The sequence below is a fragment of the Nycticebus coucang genome, chromosome 3, assembly GCF_027406575.1.
Source record: "Nycticebus coucang isolate mNycCou1 chromosome 3, mNycCou1.pri, whole genome shotgun sequence".
Taxonomy (NCBI): Eukaryota; Metazoa; Chordata; class Mammalia; order Primates; family Lorisidae; genus Nycticebus; species Nycticebus coucang.
Window position 1 is genome coordinate 97,687,455 of NC_069782.1, and position 16,462 is coordinate 97,703,916.

Below are 16,462 nucleotides of genomic sequence, written 5' to 3' on the forward strand. Positions count from 1 at the left end.
TTGCAAAAATTCATTGACTTATGCATCCGAATCACCAGTTGATTGTTAGAAGCATAGCAGACCAAGTAAATATCAATAGAGCAACAGTTAGAAAAAATTTAACTGAAAATCTTGGGATGAGAAAGGCATGTGCAAAATTGTCCCAAAGGAGCTCACTGATGAATAAAAGTGAAGGAGAATTGATGTTTGCCAAGACCTTTTGAAGAGGAAAGATGATGTTTTGGGCTGTGTTATCACTGGAGATGAAGCATGGGTGAACCAATCTGACCCTGAAACAAAGAGTCAGAATGCACGATGGAATTCAGCCCATTCTCCACGACCAAAAAAGTTCCATCAGTCCAAAACAAAAGTCAAAATGGTGTTGCTAACTTCTTTTGATATCAGAGGGATTGCTCTTTAGGAATTTGTACCAACTGACAGTTAACCAAGTTTACTATTCTGAAGTGCTGAAAAGGTTAGATGAAAACAACATGAATTTTTCACCAATAACTCATGGCTCTTGCATCACGACAATGCACCAGCTTACATGGCACTGTCTGTGAGAGATTTTTTAGCTAGTGAAAAAACAACAGTATTGGTACACCCTCCCTACTCACTTTATATGGTCCCCTATGACTTTTTTCTTTGCCCAAAGATAAAGAAAACATTGAAAGGGAGACATTTTGATGACATTCAGGACCTTAAAGGTACTATGACAAACTCTGATGGTCATGCCAGAAAAAGAGTTTCAAAATTGCTTTTTTAAGGGTGGAGTAGGTATTGTTGCATAGCTTCCCAAGGAAAGTACTTCAAAGGTGACCACAGTGATATTCAGCAATGAGGTATGTAGCACTTTTTCTAAGATAAGTTCACAAACTTAATTGATGGACCTTTTACGTATAAAATTGGTTTCTGCTACTTTTCACTTACTATGAAATCCATTTTTCCGTTTTTATATGCTCCCCACAAGCCTCCTTGTAATGGTGATATGCTGAGTTATTATGCAGCCAGGGCTCAGTGCAGTGCTTGGCACAAGGACAGCCCTTAGACATGGTGACTATTATTACTACTGGTACTACTACCGTAAATTATTTAATCCTTTCCTTCTTGTTAGAAATGGAGATGTTTTCAATTTTTACTTTAAATACTTCTGGGAGGAACATTTTTGTGCATAAAGCTTTTCTTGGATTCAGGATCACTTCTTTAGGAGGCCATCCATTTCTAAACGAGTAATACACACATTATATAATCTAGTCTATTTCACTAACTTCAAATGGGGCTTAGCAACATTGAAGGGTGATGGGGCCAGGAGACCTTGCAGAAGGGTGGTGGGAAAGCCTGCTGGTCTCTGATGCAGCTCTGAAGTGGTATGTGGGTTGCACAGGCTCTGCCATCAAACATCCTCTTCCTCACATGTTCTGGATCTCTGTTGCTTCCCTGGTGCTTCTCTCTGAGCCCATGAGTATGCCCGATTCTTTCCCATCTCATGAAAACACTGCCTCCATCCTGATGGTTTTTCACTCAGCTGTTCTCTCTTCCTTTCTCTACCATACTTCTCAAACAAATAAGGCTTCTATCTGGAAAGCCCACCTGTGAAGCTTGGTGGAAAACTCCTATAAAGTCATCAAGACCCTACCCAAATGGCACATCTTTGGGGACGTTCGTCTGATTCCCTGAAGTTGCTGCCACTCCAGTGTCCATTACTGGGGGATGTGAACACAGGGGAATGACTGTTTATTTTCCTGCCTCCAGACTCCACCGCCAGGACTGATGCACAGAGGCTCTCTGTGAAGGCTGCCGAGAGACGTGGTTAATGGGAAGACCAGAGCAGCCTTGAGGCTCAGCGCCCGCCCCACTGTGGTACTCAATGAACATTCAGGTTCCTGCCCCTCTTGTGTTAGGTGGTTGTGAGTTTCATTCTAAATTACAGAAATGCTATGCTTCCTGGAGAGATTGTCATTTGATGAGGCTCTCTGTCAAATAATCTCCCGTGACATAACAGGAAGAGCAGGTGGGACCTACCTCTGTTCCTGCATCACCTTTCTCCCCAGGTTCTCCCTTCTGTCCCTGTGGACACAAAACACCAAGTGTGATTGCCAACCCCTGGGGAAGCCTGGACACAGACGCAACCTCACATCTCTGACAAACTAGACTGGGACTCAGCTGGTCTAGGTGTCAGCAAGAAGCCCCATGGAGGATGTGGAAGAGGTCAGCCCACAGGATAGAAGACAAAGGCAGATGGCAGGGACTATCATCACGGTCTTCAGGAGTCTGAGGTTCTAGCATGTGGGAGAAGAGGCTGACAGTCTGTATGGGCTCTGCAGTGGACAGACCCTAGGGCGGATCTGTGACTGGTTTCTAAGCCATAGAGGGGGGCATATGGCAAAGTTGATGGGATGCCACTCCTGTGATTGTGTTATGGATTACAACACGAGGCTCTGTCTTGCCAGCATGAGATATTAGAGAGAGCCCCTGCTGGTCTTGGCCTTGAAGAAGCCAGCAGCTGTCATGTAAGCTGCCTCTTAGAGGGAGGGCCACGTGGCAGAGAACTGTGGATGACCCCTAGGGCCTGAGGGTCTCAGCCCTGCTATAGCTGGGAGCTGAATTCTGCCAACATCCAGGGGGCTTGGAAGGGAACCCCAGCCCCAGATGCGAGTGCAGCTGACTGGCACCTTAACTGCAGCTTTGTGAGACCTGGGTAGGGGACCCAGCCATGATGTTCCTGAACTGCTGACCCACAGAAGCTATGTGGCTTTAAATGAGTGTTGTTTTAAGCCATTAACTTTGCAGTGATTGGTTATGCAGCAATAGAAAACGACAATGGCTCCAGAGGCCGAGCCTCTGTGAAGGCTCTTGGGGAGGCTGGTGAGGATGCTGCCTCCATCCTGGAACTGCTCTGTGACAAGGAAGACACGTCAGGAGGCTGTGAGCTGCCTGCCTGTCCAGCTGGTGAGGGATTCCTGCACTGGGTCAGACTGGGGACTTGTTGACCTCTTAGGCTTTCTCCACTTCTAAGAGAAGAATTCTGAGTTGAAGATTCTAACACCTAAGACAGAGGCTGCCATGCTGTGAGCTGAGGAAGCTGGGCCCCCAGTTTGCACTCAAATGCAGCAGCTTCTTATCCAAAGGACCCCAGGCTGGGCAGGCAGGCAGGCTCTGGGTTAGTGCAGGCTTGTTGCCCAGCCAGGCACCTGCTAGACTGGTGGCCCTAGTGAGCCACCTGCTGACAACCTTGACACCCAGCCCTCTCGCCTTACTGTAAATCCCGGAAGCCCAGTTGGGCCAGGCAATCCTGTCGCTCCGGGTCTGCCTTGGCCACCTGGTTCTCCTTTCTCCCCAGTTGGGCCGTCTAGACCCTACAGATCGACAAAGATCTCTGTTAGTCAAGCTCAAGGTCATCATGCCAAGCTGTGGCATGCACACGTGGCTCCCTTGCTTCAGGATGGTGCCCATTTTACAGATGGAAACCACTGAGGTCCAGAGAAGGTTCTCAAGTCAAGTTAGCAGCCTAGCCGGCCTGGGTTAAGGCCCCTTTTGTGTGCATGCAACTTCTTCTGGGTGTAGGACTTCTGCATGCTTTCCAAAGAAACAGTTTTATACCCATGACTTCATCTCTTCTCTACAGTACAGTGAGGGATCCCCATTTTAGAGGATCCACAAAGCTCAGTGACTTTCTCAAGGACACAGACAGGCAATGACAGAATAGGACTCAGGTCTTGAGAGTCAAAAACTGGCCTTCATAAGTGGGTGGCTGGAGGGGATACTGAGTGAACCTCTGCATCCCATCCCTGGCCCCAGGTTTCTAACCTAGGCATCAGCTGGCACCATGCAAGGCCATGCAAGCCAACATCATGCTTGAGGGGGACTCACCGGCGAGCCTGCTTCTCCAGTGTCCCCTTTCTCCCCCTTCTCTCCTGAGTGTCCACTTTCTCCCTTCATTCCTGGAGGGCCCTCTTTTCCTGGGGGTCCTTGGGGACCAGGGGGGCCCATGTCTCCTGGTTTGCCTCGAGGTCCCTTCGGAATAACCAATAACACTCCTTAGACTCACTAATGGGGAAGAGAGGAGTGAAGGAGAGAGAGCAGAAGATTGGGAGGCCCAAAGGACTTGGCTTTTGGGTCTTGCCTGGGTCAGCTTGGCTTCTGGGGCCTGTGGTGGAGCCCTCTTCCCACCTCTCCCTTGCCCCTTCCCCACAGGGCTCATGGCAGGGCCTGTTCCTGAGCCTTTCTCCCACCACCCACACCTCCCAGGGTGAGGACTGATTTCAGGGGTTTGTCTGTAGGATGTCTGTCTATACCTTTTCCCCATCGTGTCCTGGAGGGCCTGGCAGTCCAATCTCCCCCTGTAGCCAGAACAAGGGATGGTGACTCTCAGGGCAGAGATAATGATAATCGTCAGTTACCCAGTGCTCAATGTGCCAGGCATCCCTCTCTGCACTTTTCTCTAGAGTTTGCTCATTTAATTCTCACTGTATTCCTGGGAGGTATGTATTTGGATTTCCTGTTTTACCGATCAGATACCCAAGGCACTAAGTTGTGTGTCCAAGGCCACAGTTAGTGAAGAGGGGACCTAGGACCTCAGAGCAGGCATGCTGGCTCCATGATCCATGTTTACAACCTCACCTGCCACCCTTGAGAGCCTTAGGTCCCCCATGGCTCCACTGGGGCAAAGTTCCACCTCCCTCTTTCCTCCAACCCCCACCCCTGCCCTTCTGTCCTGGCTGCCCCTCAGAAGCTCCCCTCATCTTCACAGGTCAGGGAGGGAAGTAAGGGAGGTGTGGCCAAATGATAGGTGCGTGCTACCAAGAGGAGCAGAGGGGGAAGGGCAGTGAACTCAGCCTGACAGATGGGGAGGATGGGAGGAGTATGTGTAAAAGGAAAGCAAGGGCAGGGAGTGAGGGAGGGCGAGACTGGGAGGGGCTCAAATGCTGCTGTCTCTGATGGACAGCTTGGCTCCCAGATGTGGGTCTGGTTTGGGTAGGGGTGGGGCAGGGGTGTGTCTGGACCTAGGCCCCACTACATCAGAGGGGAGTCTGGAGCCTAAGACAGGTGACTCAGGGAGAACGGCAGAGCCACAGTGGCTATGGTGTGGGCGGGTAGGATCCCAGTGCTTTGGAGCACTTGGAAGGTGTGGTGGCAACTCTGGGAAGAGGAAATGGTCGCAGAATGGGGGTGGCGATTGGGTCGATTGCTCAGGGACACACATGGTGCCCTTGCAGGGTCCTCATTCCTCTCTTAGCAGGATAAGTTTTACCTTCTGGCCTGGAGGTCCAGGTGGGCCGATTTGCCCAGGAAGACCAGGAGGCCCCTAGATAGGAAAGGAAAGACACATCTAAGACTTTTCTACTGAGAAGGGGTGGCCTGTGGCCAGAGGGGGCTGTGCATGGAGTCTGGCTTGTAGGGCTCAGTTGTTTTCAGGTATTTCTTCAGTGGTAGAAACTCTTCTTTTGCAAGGGAAATTACAGGGAAATCCCCAAATGCAAGACAGATAAGCACCAAATGTGTCTGGGTTGAAATGGGGGTGGGGCTCTAAAATCTATGCCCAACAACCTCTCCCTCGTCTTCTCTCTAGAGCACCCTGGGGGCTCCTTGGGCTCCAAGAAGATAAATCTGACTTTCCTGGAAGATGACTTAAAAATGTCTCCAGGAAACAACCCAAATGTCTATCAACAGGTGAGTACACGGTGGTACATCCATTCAATGGAACATTACCCAGCAGGGAAGAAAGAACCAAGTGCTGGTGAACGCAGTGACTCAGACGAGTCTCATAGTTGCTGAGCAGAAGCAGCCAGACATAGGCAACTCCATACTCTTATGTGATTCATCAGATGAAACTCCAGGAAATACAAATCGAATCTACAGTGACAGAAAGTGGGTCGCTGGTGGCCTGGGGCTGAGGGTAGTGCGGGAGCCCTCCTAAGGGCAGGAGGGAACTTTCTGGAGTGACTGGGGTGGTGAGACATAAGTATATACATTCATCAAAACGTATCTACCTCTATACCTCAAAAGTATACCTTTTATTGTGTGAAAGTTATACTTCAAGGTTGATCTTAAAAGAAAAAAAGTTTCTAGGAAGGTTTTATTTTTTAGAAATAGTTATTTCAAATAATATATTTACTGTCCCCAGATGAAGCTCATTGATTCCAGAATCTCATTGTTGACATCAGTTTCTGGACCTGGGATGTCATCAGAGGGGTGCTTGATTCTGAGTTGGTGTCCTGCCTGAGTGTGTTCTGAGGCACCCAGGCAGGAAGAAACATTGGGTGAATTGAAATTCCAGTGCTCTGAGAACTCTGTGATCTCTCCTCCCCTCTCCACCTTGGAAGTGAAAATGGGTGGTGGTCATTTGAACTGCAAATGTTTACTGAGGACCTGATACCAGTAGGTACATGTGCAAAACCCAGGCTTGGAATTCATTGGTTTGCCAAGTGTAGGCAATGACACTGATTTCCAGGAAGAGGGGAAATGTGGAGGGTCGCTGCTAATTTTTCAGGTTAATGGATCTTATTAGCTGAGGGTTGAGAAAAAAGAGAAACATCAAGACATCCTTCTTGATACTGCTGTTTCCCTGACATAGCTGTAAAGAGAACCTAGCATTTATATTGTCACAGAATGCGCAGCTGTGTGGATGAAGAGCCCTTACCCAGAGGACAGTCAGGACCCAGGGCATGAGCAGCTCCCGAGGCCCACCCACCAACCCCAACCTGGACCTTAGGCTCTGATCACTCTCTGCTCCAGCACCGCTGGGTCAACCCTAACCCAGGGCCAGCTACTTGCATCCAGGCTGCCCTCCCAGCCCCCAGCACAGAGCCTGGGGAAGGAGAGAAGCAGGAAGACTTACCATCAAGGCCAGCGTTCGGATCTCCTAGAAAACCAACACCATGCAATTAGCTGAAGAGCAAACCAAGATCTATCCTCTCTGTCCAGTCATGCAAACATGGGAGCTGGGCCCCCTGAGGGAGTGCAGATGGAGGCAGACCCTCACAGGGGATCTCTGCGGCTCCCAGCCCCACCCAGCCCCACTTCTTCCACAGTTTTTTAATCACTGGACAGACAATGGGCAGCATCTCATAGCCAATAACACAACGGAGGCTGTCCTGCAATCATCTTAGACATGCCCTCCAGTGGACTTGGTTTTACCAAAGGAGGAGAATTCTTTCTAGTCACCTACAAGGACCCTCCTTGGTTCTTTCCTCTTCTCCCAGAACCCAGAGTTCAAGGTTCGATGGATTTTCCTTTAAACAGACACTGTAGAATGAGATACAGAACCGCTCAGGAATAGATGAGAGGGATGATTGTTGGCTTTAAGAGAATTTTACATCTTGTAACTGGATCCACCTGCATACACAGCCTCCTCTGAAGGAGTGGCTCTCCACATGGGCGATTTTGTTCCCCAGGGGACTTGGTCAGTCTGGAGACATATTTTGGTTCTGACAATTGAGGGTGGGGCACTACTGGCCCCTAGTGGGTGGAGATCAGGATGCTGCTAAGCGGCCGACAACCTCCAGCATCCCCCTCCCACAACAAGGGCTACCCTATGCGGACTGCCAATGGTGCCAAGGCTGGGAAACCCTACTGTAAAGAGCAGGGAGCTTATGAACTTGAAATAGGATTAAACTGGTACAAAAGAGAGATGCCATCCAGGAAGACAGATGCTAACATGTGAAGGGGGGAGGCACACCCTGAGAAATGCAGGCCCGGACCTTGGATAGGCCAGCACCCCGCGGTGTGCCAGGGTGTCTCCACAGGATCACAGGATCACTGTCCCCTGGGTGTCTGATAAGGGGTGTCATTTTCCAGGAAGATGCACAGTGGGAGGCCCAAGGACAGAAAGCAAGGGAGTTACTCTCTCCTGAAAGCTTTGCCCAAGGGCCTGAGGGCAGGGCCACTACCGGGCAGTGTGAAAGATTTCCTGCATCAGGGCTGTTGTGTCCCAAGGTCTCCGAGGACCTCCATGTCACCCGCCTGTCTCACCTGAAGTGCCTCGTTGATGTTCCCGTTGTAATCCACCATCTCTCCTTTCCCTGGTTCTCCCTTGGAGCCCTAGAAGTCAAATGAGAGCTCAGCCTCAGGCCTGGACCATGAGGGACCTGAGGACAACTGCTGCCTGTTCTCCATCAAGTGGGACAAGAGCCAACACTGACTGCACCCGACTGCTCGCAAGTGGACCCAGAGAAGCTGGAGGGGGCCCGTGAGGGATTCCCAGCACTCTCAAAGGATGGACACTTGGAGGATGCAGAATAAATAGACAAGACTCCATTTGGGAAGTCTGTACTAGACAGACCTGGAGGAGACTGAGTCCCTCACTCTGCCATGCAGATGTCCGACCTGGGGCCAGAATGCTTTCCCCTCCCTCCTCCAAACCCCAAGGTCAAGCTGCTTCATGCCGTGACTTCGGTCATACCTTGGGGCCAGCTGGTCCCTGTTCTCCAGCTGCTCCAAGCTCCCCCTGTTGCATGATGAAATTGGAGTGAAACAAGGATAAAGCTGGTACCAAGGACTGACGTCCCCAGATGGAGCCACACATCAGGCTCATCTTAGCTCAGGCCAACAAGACACAGACCTCAGGGCCCATTGAGATGCAGGCCCTGAGCTTTCTGGAAACATCTCCTGAGCACCTATACATGCTCCTCCGTCCCTTTCAGTTCTCAGGGCTCCCTGCCACCTCCCGCCTCACAGTCAGTGATATTCTTTCTGTGCTGTGTTCATTGTTAGGGACTCTCCTTTGTCCCTCTGGCCACCTCTCCCCAGTCCCCTAAGTTGCTTCTCTTTATTTCCATTCTGCTCATACATTAAGGGCTCAGCAACTCTGTGCCAATTGCCTGGGTGATTGATAAGGACCCACCCCATGCTGAGCTCATGTGGTTCCAAGGGCCCACTCTGCATGGGAAAGACCCAAACTGCTGGACGAAACCTGAGGGGACCTGTTAAGGTATTAGGAGGAACATAGGCACATGAACACCCAGCCTCCCAGGGCAGGTGGGTGGAGACAGTCTCCTGTAGGAAATAGGACACAGCTCCAGGGAGTAAATGAAACAGTGGTGTAAATTGTGAAAAACAGTGTACTTCCAGCTTTCCTGGGATAATGTTAACATGGAAGGCAATTAAAAAAAAATCACCACCTCCAGGCAACCTTCACTCTCCCTCCACACCCATAGCATTTTAGTCACTGTCTACCTGTGAGGGACACATCAGCCTTCCAGAGGGGGAGTACTGGGTGGAAAAGAGGTCCCCCCATTTACCATGGTAATGCAAGTGCTAGGGAGTGGCTTGGGAGGCTCTGCGTCACTCCCCAGCCAAGGGTCGCATCTCAGGGCCGGCTTTTGCACAACGCTGTCTGGGTGGATAGCTTTCTGAAGCCGCAGTCCCCAACCTTTTCGGCACCAGGGACTGGTTTCAAAAGAAAACTTTTCCATGGACAGTGTGGGGTGGTTTAGATACGAATCTGCAAGCAATTGATTTATTATGATCTCTGCAGTCAAACCTCTCTGCTAATGGTCATCTGTATTTGTAGCCGTTCCCCAGCGCTAGCATCAGCACCTCAGCCTCACCTCAGATATCAGGTGTCAGAGCCCACAACCTATATCCCTCGAATGTGCAATTTACAGTAGGGTTTGCACTCCTAAGAGAATTCAGTGCCGACGCTGACCTGACAAGAGGTGGCGCTCAGGTGGTGACGTGAGGGTGGGGAGTGGCTGTAAATACACATGAAGCTTCACTGGCTGGCCGCTGCTCACCTCCAGCTGTGCAGTCTGTTACCCAACAAGCCAGGGACAAGTACTGGTCTGTGTCCAGTGGGTGAGGACCACAGCTTTAAAACTTAAGCCAATCAAGAAAGATGGAAGCCAGGGGTCATGGCCAGCTAGTTTTGTGCCCCAGAATCCAGCCCTAGGGACGGCTGAGACTGTTTCTCTGAGGGGAGCTTGACTTCCCTAGCTGACCCTCATCCTGCCGCTCTGGGCTATGGGGGCCTCTGTACCTTGTCTCCTTGCCGTCCTGGGGGGCCGGTCTGGCCATCGATACCTGCTTCTCCCTGGGGAGAGAAGAGTGATGGGATGACAGCATGCAGGGCCACTAGGACAGTCATTTAAGGGGAAAGAAGGGGGTCTTGCTGCTCACCTTCCAGGTGTTGTCTTTGGGGTTGGCTTCTACTACCTTGTGCCATCCTACCTATCTGACCTCTACCCACCCTTGGGCCTAGCCTGGGTCTCATGTCCTCTGGAAGCTCTCCTTCTCCTCCCCTACATTCTGTGCCAATCACTGGAGTCCACTCTGCCCAGCCAGGCCCTCCACACATGCCTAGTTCTGTCACAGCCCTCAGATGGTCTGTGAGGAGACAGGTCATTTTGCCGCCTGGCACCCTTGAGAAGGCACCTCATTGGGTCCTGCCTGGGAAGGTGCTGGGCATCAGGGCAGGGTGCCCCAGGAGGCCCACTCCAAATAATTGATTTATTAAATATTTTGTCCAGACCTGGAAGTTTGGGGACATAGTCTTCTGGCTTTCCCTTCATTTTGCACTATAATGTCCAAGTTTCCCCAATCCAAATCAAGACCAAGACACGCTAGGTACCCGTGTCCTGTGTGGTTAGTGGGTTGCCTGCAGAGCTAGGCTATTCTGGAGCCTGGGTGGCAGGGCTGCCTTTGGCAAAACTAGTGCTTGTGCCAGGGAAGTTCTGTTGTAGTCACAGGATGGGCAGTGGGGCTTAGCTAAAGGCCTTTCCTACTATTCCATCATTCCTGCCTCTGGGGTTCTCATGGGTCCCTACACTGTACCTGTCTTAATTGTGGGTTCATTTCTTTGGCTAGATAGTGAATAAACGAAGGCCAGGTTCTTTGCAGCCACATTGCCCTGAGCCCCAGCCCATGGTAGGCCCGTGATAAATGCTGGTGGAATGAATGAGTGTATTGCATCAAATCACGTACAGTAATTCATGCTTTCCTTATAAACTAAGAAAGAGACCTGCCTTTCCCTGTGCTGCTAAGATAAAACAAGCAACACAGGAGGCATCTGCTTTGGGAAATCTAAATCTTACCATTGTACTTTCCCACCAGTGAAAGGAAAGTAAGGGTAGCCCCACTGCAGATGCCCTGCTTCTGCCAGACCCCCGAGGTATGCCAATACCCTGGGGCCCTGCTGCCCTTGCCTGCAGCCTAGCCAGAGCCCAGGTGGGAGGCCTTTCTGGCTGTCCTAAGCCACATAGCTGTCAGCCCCTGACTCAGTTATAGCACAGTCATCACATTCCAGCAGGCATTTGTCCCTGAGTTACATCTGTGTCCAGTGGGTGAGGACCGCAGCTTTAAACCTTAAGCCAATCAAGAAAGAGTGGGGCCATCTGTCTGCCCAGGGAAGACATCTCTCCTGGAAGGTCAAACAGTTACTTGTTTGGAAGCAGGATCTGAGCCCAAATGGCCTTTCTAGAACCCACTAAGAAAACCCACACATTTGGAGCAGAAGGTTAGAGAACAGGTTGAAGGTAAAGGCTACAGGCAAACAACTCCCTTGACACTGATCCCAGGGAAGACTCACCTTTGGTCCTGGGGGCCCTGGGGGCCCAGGGAGCCCTGGGGGGCCGGGCTCCCCTCTGCCTCCTCCAATGGAGTTGCCAGCATCGCCTTTCTCTCCCTGGGGGTGGAAGGTGGAGTTACTGTCAGCCGTTTGCCCTGGCTCTAGAAGATAATGAATCCCTTCCTTCTGCACTCTGTCCTCACAGCTCCAAGGAGAGGAGGCAGGAGGCCACTTCCAACTAGGCTGAGTGTAGGGGGCGAATAAGGGGTATGTGGGCTCCAGAATGTCTGGGAACCAGAGGTCTTCAGAACCCCAGCCCCCTGGTCGCATCTGACCATGGGATCTGAGGAGAGGAGGGAGCGATTTGCTGAGTGAGGCTGGACAGGTTTACAGGTGAAACAAGGGACCCATCAAGATCTGGGGCTGGAGCAGCGCTTCTCAAAGTCTGTGCTGTGGAGTACTCCTCAGAGGGTTGGAAATATTCAAACTGTGTTAAGAAATGCAGTGTTAAAGGAAGTGTGGCAGGCCTGTCACTGCTGGGTGCTCAGGGCCTCGGACAGGCTGAAGTGCACTGGGACTTCCCAAGGGGACTGTCTCATGCCTCTCTTTCCAGATTTATTTGACCTAGTCTCCTCCCTCTCCTTTTCTAAAGAAATATCTTCTTACAGAGCTCATGGACTATGGGGTACATTTCCAGAGCTGGTATAAAGAAATTGGACCAGGTCATAACTCCCGAGTTCTTTGAATTCAGGCCCTGCCTCGTGGCACCGCCATCACCCCAAACAGACCCTGGCTGAGTTCCAGCTGCCTTCCTCCTATTCTGGGAGGGGAGTGTGTCTAATGCCGGAACCTGTGTGCATGTGCAGGGCTGGGAATGAGATGTGGGTGAGGAAGGACCCCGAGGCTACACCATTCAGAGCCCGGGGATACCTACCTTCTGCCCCAGGAAGCCAGGCAGCCCAGGGGATCCCGCAGCCCCCTTCTCACCCTGCAGGGGAGACGCAGACACTGAGGGTTAGAACTGTTTCTCCCCACCGGCTCAGGGCCTTGCCTTCCCTGCTCCTGCCTCCTTGGGTGGGTCTCTGAAGGGTTCTACTTCCTTCTGGAAGGAGCTCCTCAGTGTTTGTTACGTAAAATTCAATATTTATTATGCAATTTTTTTTTAATGTAAAATCTTATAACATCATATTAGTGTTATGGGCAAAATTACAAAGACACTTAAAGGCACAGATTCATGGTCTGGATATTTGCATGAGTGCTTCCTTTTAACCACTACGCTCTTCTTCACATTCTTACTGTCCAGCAACTGGGAGGCCACCAGTCTCTTCTGCCTCCTCCTCCCTACCTCCACGGAGGACAAAACCCAACTAACTAAAACTTCTCCTTGGTAGGAATGTTTTCAAAAGTTTGCCTCCTGTTATGGCTTGAATTGTGTCTCCCCCCAAATCTATATGTTGAAGTCCTAACTTATGTCTCAGAATGTGACCTTATTTGGAAATAGGGTCAGGGCAGATGTGATTATGTAAGATGAGGTCATACGGGAGTAGGAGGGTCCCTGATCCAGTGTGCTGGTGTCCTTATAAAAAGAGAGCAGTTTGGACACAGACACACACACAGGAGACAGCGGGTAAGGATGGACCAGAGATCAGGCTGATGCTCCTACAAGCCAAGCAACACCAAAGATCGCCAGCAACTGCCAGAGCCAGGGGAGGGGTCTGGAGTGGCTTCTCCCTCACAGCCCTCAGAAGGAACCATCCCTGCCAACACTTTGCATTTGGACTTCCAGCTTCCAGAACTGTGAGACAATGAATTTCTGTTGTTCCAGCCACCCGGTCTGTGGTACTTTTTTCCAGCAACTAGCAAATTAATACACCTCCCTAAGCAGATTCTGTCGTAGAGGAATTCTTCGTTTTCTCCCCACAACATGGATCAAAGAGTCCCTCAGGGATACTTGCACCCCATTCTCCTTTCACCATGAAGCAAGGGAGACCCCAAGAGGTTCCATGGTTTGTGAAGGACCCCTCATTGAGTCCCTGGCAGAGCTGGGCTGGGCCCCTCGGGCTCCTGAAGTTCTGGCTTCTGTGACAAAGGCTTGCCTTTGCAGTCACAAAGTCTTAGCCAGGGAGGCTATAACAAAATATCATAGTCTGGGTGGCTTCAGTGTTTATTCTCTAACAGTTCTGGAGGCTGGAAGTCTCAGATCAGGGTGCTGGAGAGCTCCCTCCTTGGCTTGCAGGCGACTGCCCTCTCGCTGTGTCCTCACGTGGCATAGAGAGGATCTCTCTTCTTCTTATAGGGCCACCAGTCCTTTAGGATCTGGTGCTATTAGGACTCCACTGTGATCGCATTTAACCGTAATTACCTCCCCAAAGCCCTGTCTCTAAACATAGTCACACCGGATGTTAGAGTCTCAACACATGAATGAGGGGGCACGTTCAGTCCACAGCAGTGCCCAGTATCCCGAGAGCACCCCTACCAGCAGGGGTTAGCATCAGGTCAGCATAGGAAGCTCCACTCTCCATGGGCCCGAGGAACACAATAATTCTCAGATGTGATAATATGAACTGAGGGCTCTGGTCAGATGTCTCCATGAACTTTCTAGCCACAGCCACAAAAGACGGCACACCAAGTCTTTGGGTGTCATCTCCTTGCCACCTGCCCTTAGGTGGAAGCTGATGGCAGAGTGCTCCGAAGCTGGCCAGGGGCCCTGGCAGCAGGAAGGATATGAGTCCTGAGGATGCCTGCTCTACTGCCTTATCTGGGTTGCTCTGGGCATCCTCCCCAAGCAGGCCAGATCTAAAAGATGGGATGCAGGTCCCGTCATAATACAGAGTTCCTCAGGGGGTGGGGGCAGAGGGGGCAGGAGGGGCAGCATCCTCCCTCTGCTGGGCTCTCTGCCAGGCAACCAGCAGCTTGCTCTCATGTGAGGCTTTCTGAGGCTTTGCCAGGCCACCCCGCCATCCTCCTTGTCCCAGGATACATGCACCCCCAGCACACTGCAGGCAACACACCAGCTGTGGAAGTGGGGCAGGGAGTAGGCACCAGTGAGGCCAGGATGAGGGGGCACACATTCAAATACGCAATGTCCTACCCTCTGCCCCCTCTTTCCCGGCAAACCTGGGGGCCCTGGCTTCCCTGCCGCTCCTGAGTCTCCCTTTGAGGTAAGAAGAGAAAGTCATTGATACGAGGCTGGAGTTGGGGGGCGGTAAGGGTGGGATGGGCAGTGATTATAGATTAGCATTTCCAGAATACTTTTGTCCCATAAGCTCTTCCTCTTTATAAAAAAGTGTTTTTAGAAATGTCACATAAGATATCTCCTTTTGAGAGCTCCTCAATGCACATTTATAACATTAAAGGCTCTGAGAAGGTCTGCAGTAAAGAAACCTGCATAATATTTTTAACCCAGTATTTCTGAAACTTATTTGACCATGGAAACTTTTTTCTTGCCACATCTCTTATTGTCCTAGACAAAAGAGAAAGCAATCCCTTCAGGTGCAGGGCACAATAGTCACTGCCTGCTGCAGGTGGCACCCATGCAGGTCAGGGCCCAGGGAAGGGGAAGACATTCGTAGTGTGCTCCTGACAAGCAGGCCCTTCTTTGCTCAGCCAGGTTCCCAGCCCCCAGCCAGCCTCAGGGGACCAAGAGCAAATCAGCAGCAGCCCCTCCCACCTCTGCCCCACAACAGATGCTCTGTGCAGCCTAGAAGGTTCTCTCTGCACCAGTACCTTGCCTCCTGGGGTCCCCGGCTCACCCTGTGTGGAGAAAGGAAGACTTAGGTAAAGACTTTTACCTCTTGTAAAAGAATGAGCAAAGGCACTGGGGCGGGAGAGGGGAGTCAGTGTCACACCTGGCCTCCCCCAGCTTTTCTCTGCTCAGGAGTTAGGCGCCAGGACAAAGGAGGTTTCTGGGGTCCTGTTAGTCCCCTAGGTGAGGGGTATGGCAGGTGTGAGTGCAGTTGAGGCACCCCAGGGGGAAGGAGAGGAAGGAGGGCATTTGGTTTGGACATGGTGTCCCACGTAAGTGGACCTGCCGTGAATATCAAGCTGGAACACTTGCTTTCCCAGCCAACTCCCTCCATCTGCCAACCACCAAATGGTGGTTAGGGCAGGGGTTCCGGAGAAGGACTCCTGCTCTCCTCTCTGAAGTTTTGGAAGCATGTAGCTACCCAATTCTAGAGTGTTAAGGAAAGATCTGGTTCCATTTGTACTATGGCCAGCTAGTGAGATCTTCAGTTAAGGCTGGGAAACCTTATTTGCAAGGCTTTGTTAAACATCTGTTGCTCAAGGTTGTGCGTGCGGCATAAACGTGCCTTTCAGAAAAATGTTTCCAATCTTGCCTGCCTCTCCCTCCCATTGGTCTGGTGGCCACCCCACTGAGTCACAAATTCCCAGCTCTGTCCTCCTTACAGAGTCTCTCCCCTCCTGCCCCTGATGTGTTGACAATGTTCTACTGACCTTCATCCCAGCCACGGCGATTCCCGGAGCCCCCTGGCAGAGAGAAGAAAAGGCCTAAAGAGTTTCTGCAGGCAGAGGGCAGTAAGGAGCAGAGGGCAGCCTTCTGCTCACTTCTGCCTACTGCCTCCCCTCGCCCACCGCTGTAAGTGGGGGCACCGAGCTGGGCACAGTGGCAGTGGCCTTGAGGAACCAGTTCTGTGCAGCCTGGCTGGCTTGCAGGGCAGCCTGGACTTTCCACCCAAGGCTCAGCTTCCAGGCTTTACTGGGAGGCAAGTGGGGACTGCAGATTGTTAGATGGGGCAAGGGGGATGTCTCTGGGAAGGCTTTATTGGAATATGGAGGAAGGGGGAGGAGATGGGAGGGGAAAAGGGAGGAAAATGGAGCCCTGGGGAGGGGAGCACAGTGGATGACAACATGAAGGGGCTGACTTTACCAAGTACCTGCCACCCTGAGTGTGGAACTGGAGTCCCCTCTGGCCCTCTGCCCTCACACACTCAGGAATGGCTGGGACTAAATCCCATTTTA

At 51.4% G+C, this 16,462-nt stretch overlaps 1 protein-coding gene across 1 annotated transcript in view; it reads right to left on the reverse strand.

Annotated features, from left to right (window-relative positions):
• COL13A1 (collagen type XIII alpha 1 chain) overlaps nt 1–16,462 on the reverse strand; it is an 83,616-nt gene that overhangs the window by 22,642 nt on the left and 44,512 nt on the right. The window contains exons 16-29 of the mRNA XM_053585427.1: nt 15,938–15,970; nt 15,209–15,235; nt 14,574–14,636; nt 12,417–12,470; nt 11,504–11,599; nt 9,956–10,009; nt 8,381–8,425; nt 7,951–8,019; nt 6,818–6,841; nt 5,231–5,284; nt 4,275–4,319; nt 3,850–3,993; nt 3,237–3,335; nt 2,002–2,046 (exon numbers count right to left, since the gene is read on the reverse strand). Of these exons, the coding sequence (XP_053441402.1) occupies nt 2,002–2,046; nt 3,237–3,335; nt 3,850–3,993; nt 4,275–4,319; nt 5,231–5,284; nt 6,818–6,841; nt 7,951–8,019; nt 8,381–8,425; nt 9,956–10,009; nt 11,504–11,599; nt 12,417–12,470; nt 14,574–14,636; nt 15,209–15,235; nt 15,938–15,970 (852 nt within the window). The remainder of the gene's footprint in view (nt 1–2,001; nt 2,047–3,236; nt 3,336–3,849; nt 3,994–4,274; nt 4,320–5,230; nt 5,285–6,817; nt 6,842–7,950; nt 8,020–8,380; nt 8,426–9,955; nt 10,010–11,503; nt 11,600–12,416; nt 12,471–14,573; nt 14,637–15,208; nt 15,236–15,937; nt 15,971–16,462) is intronic.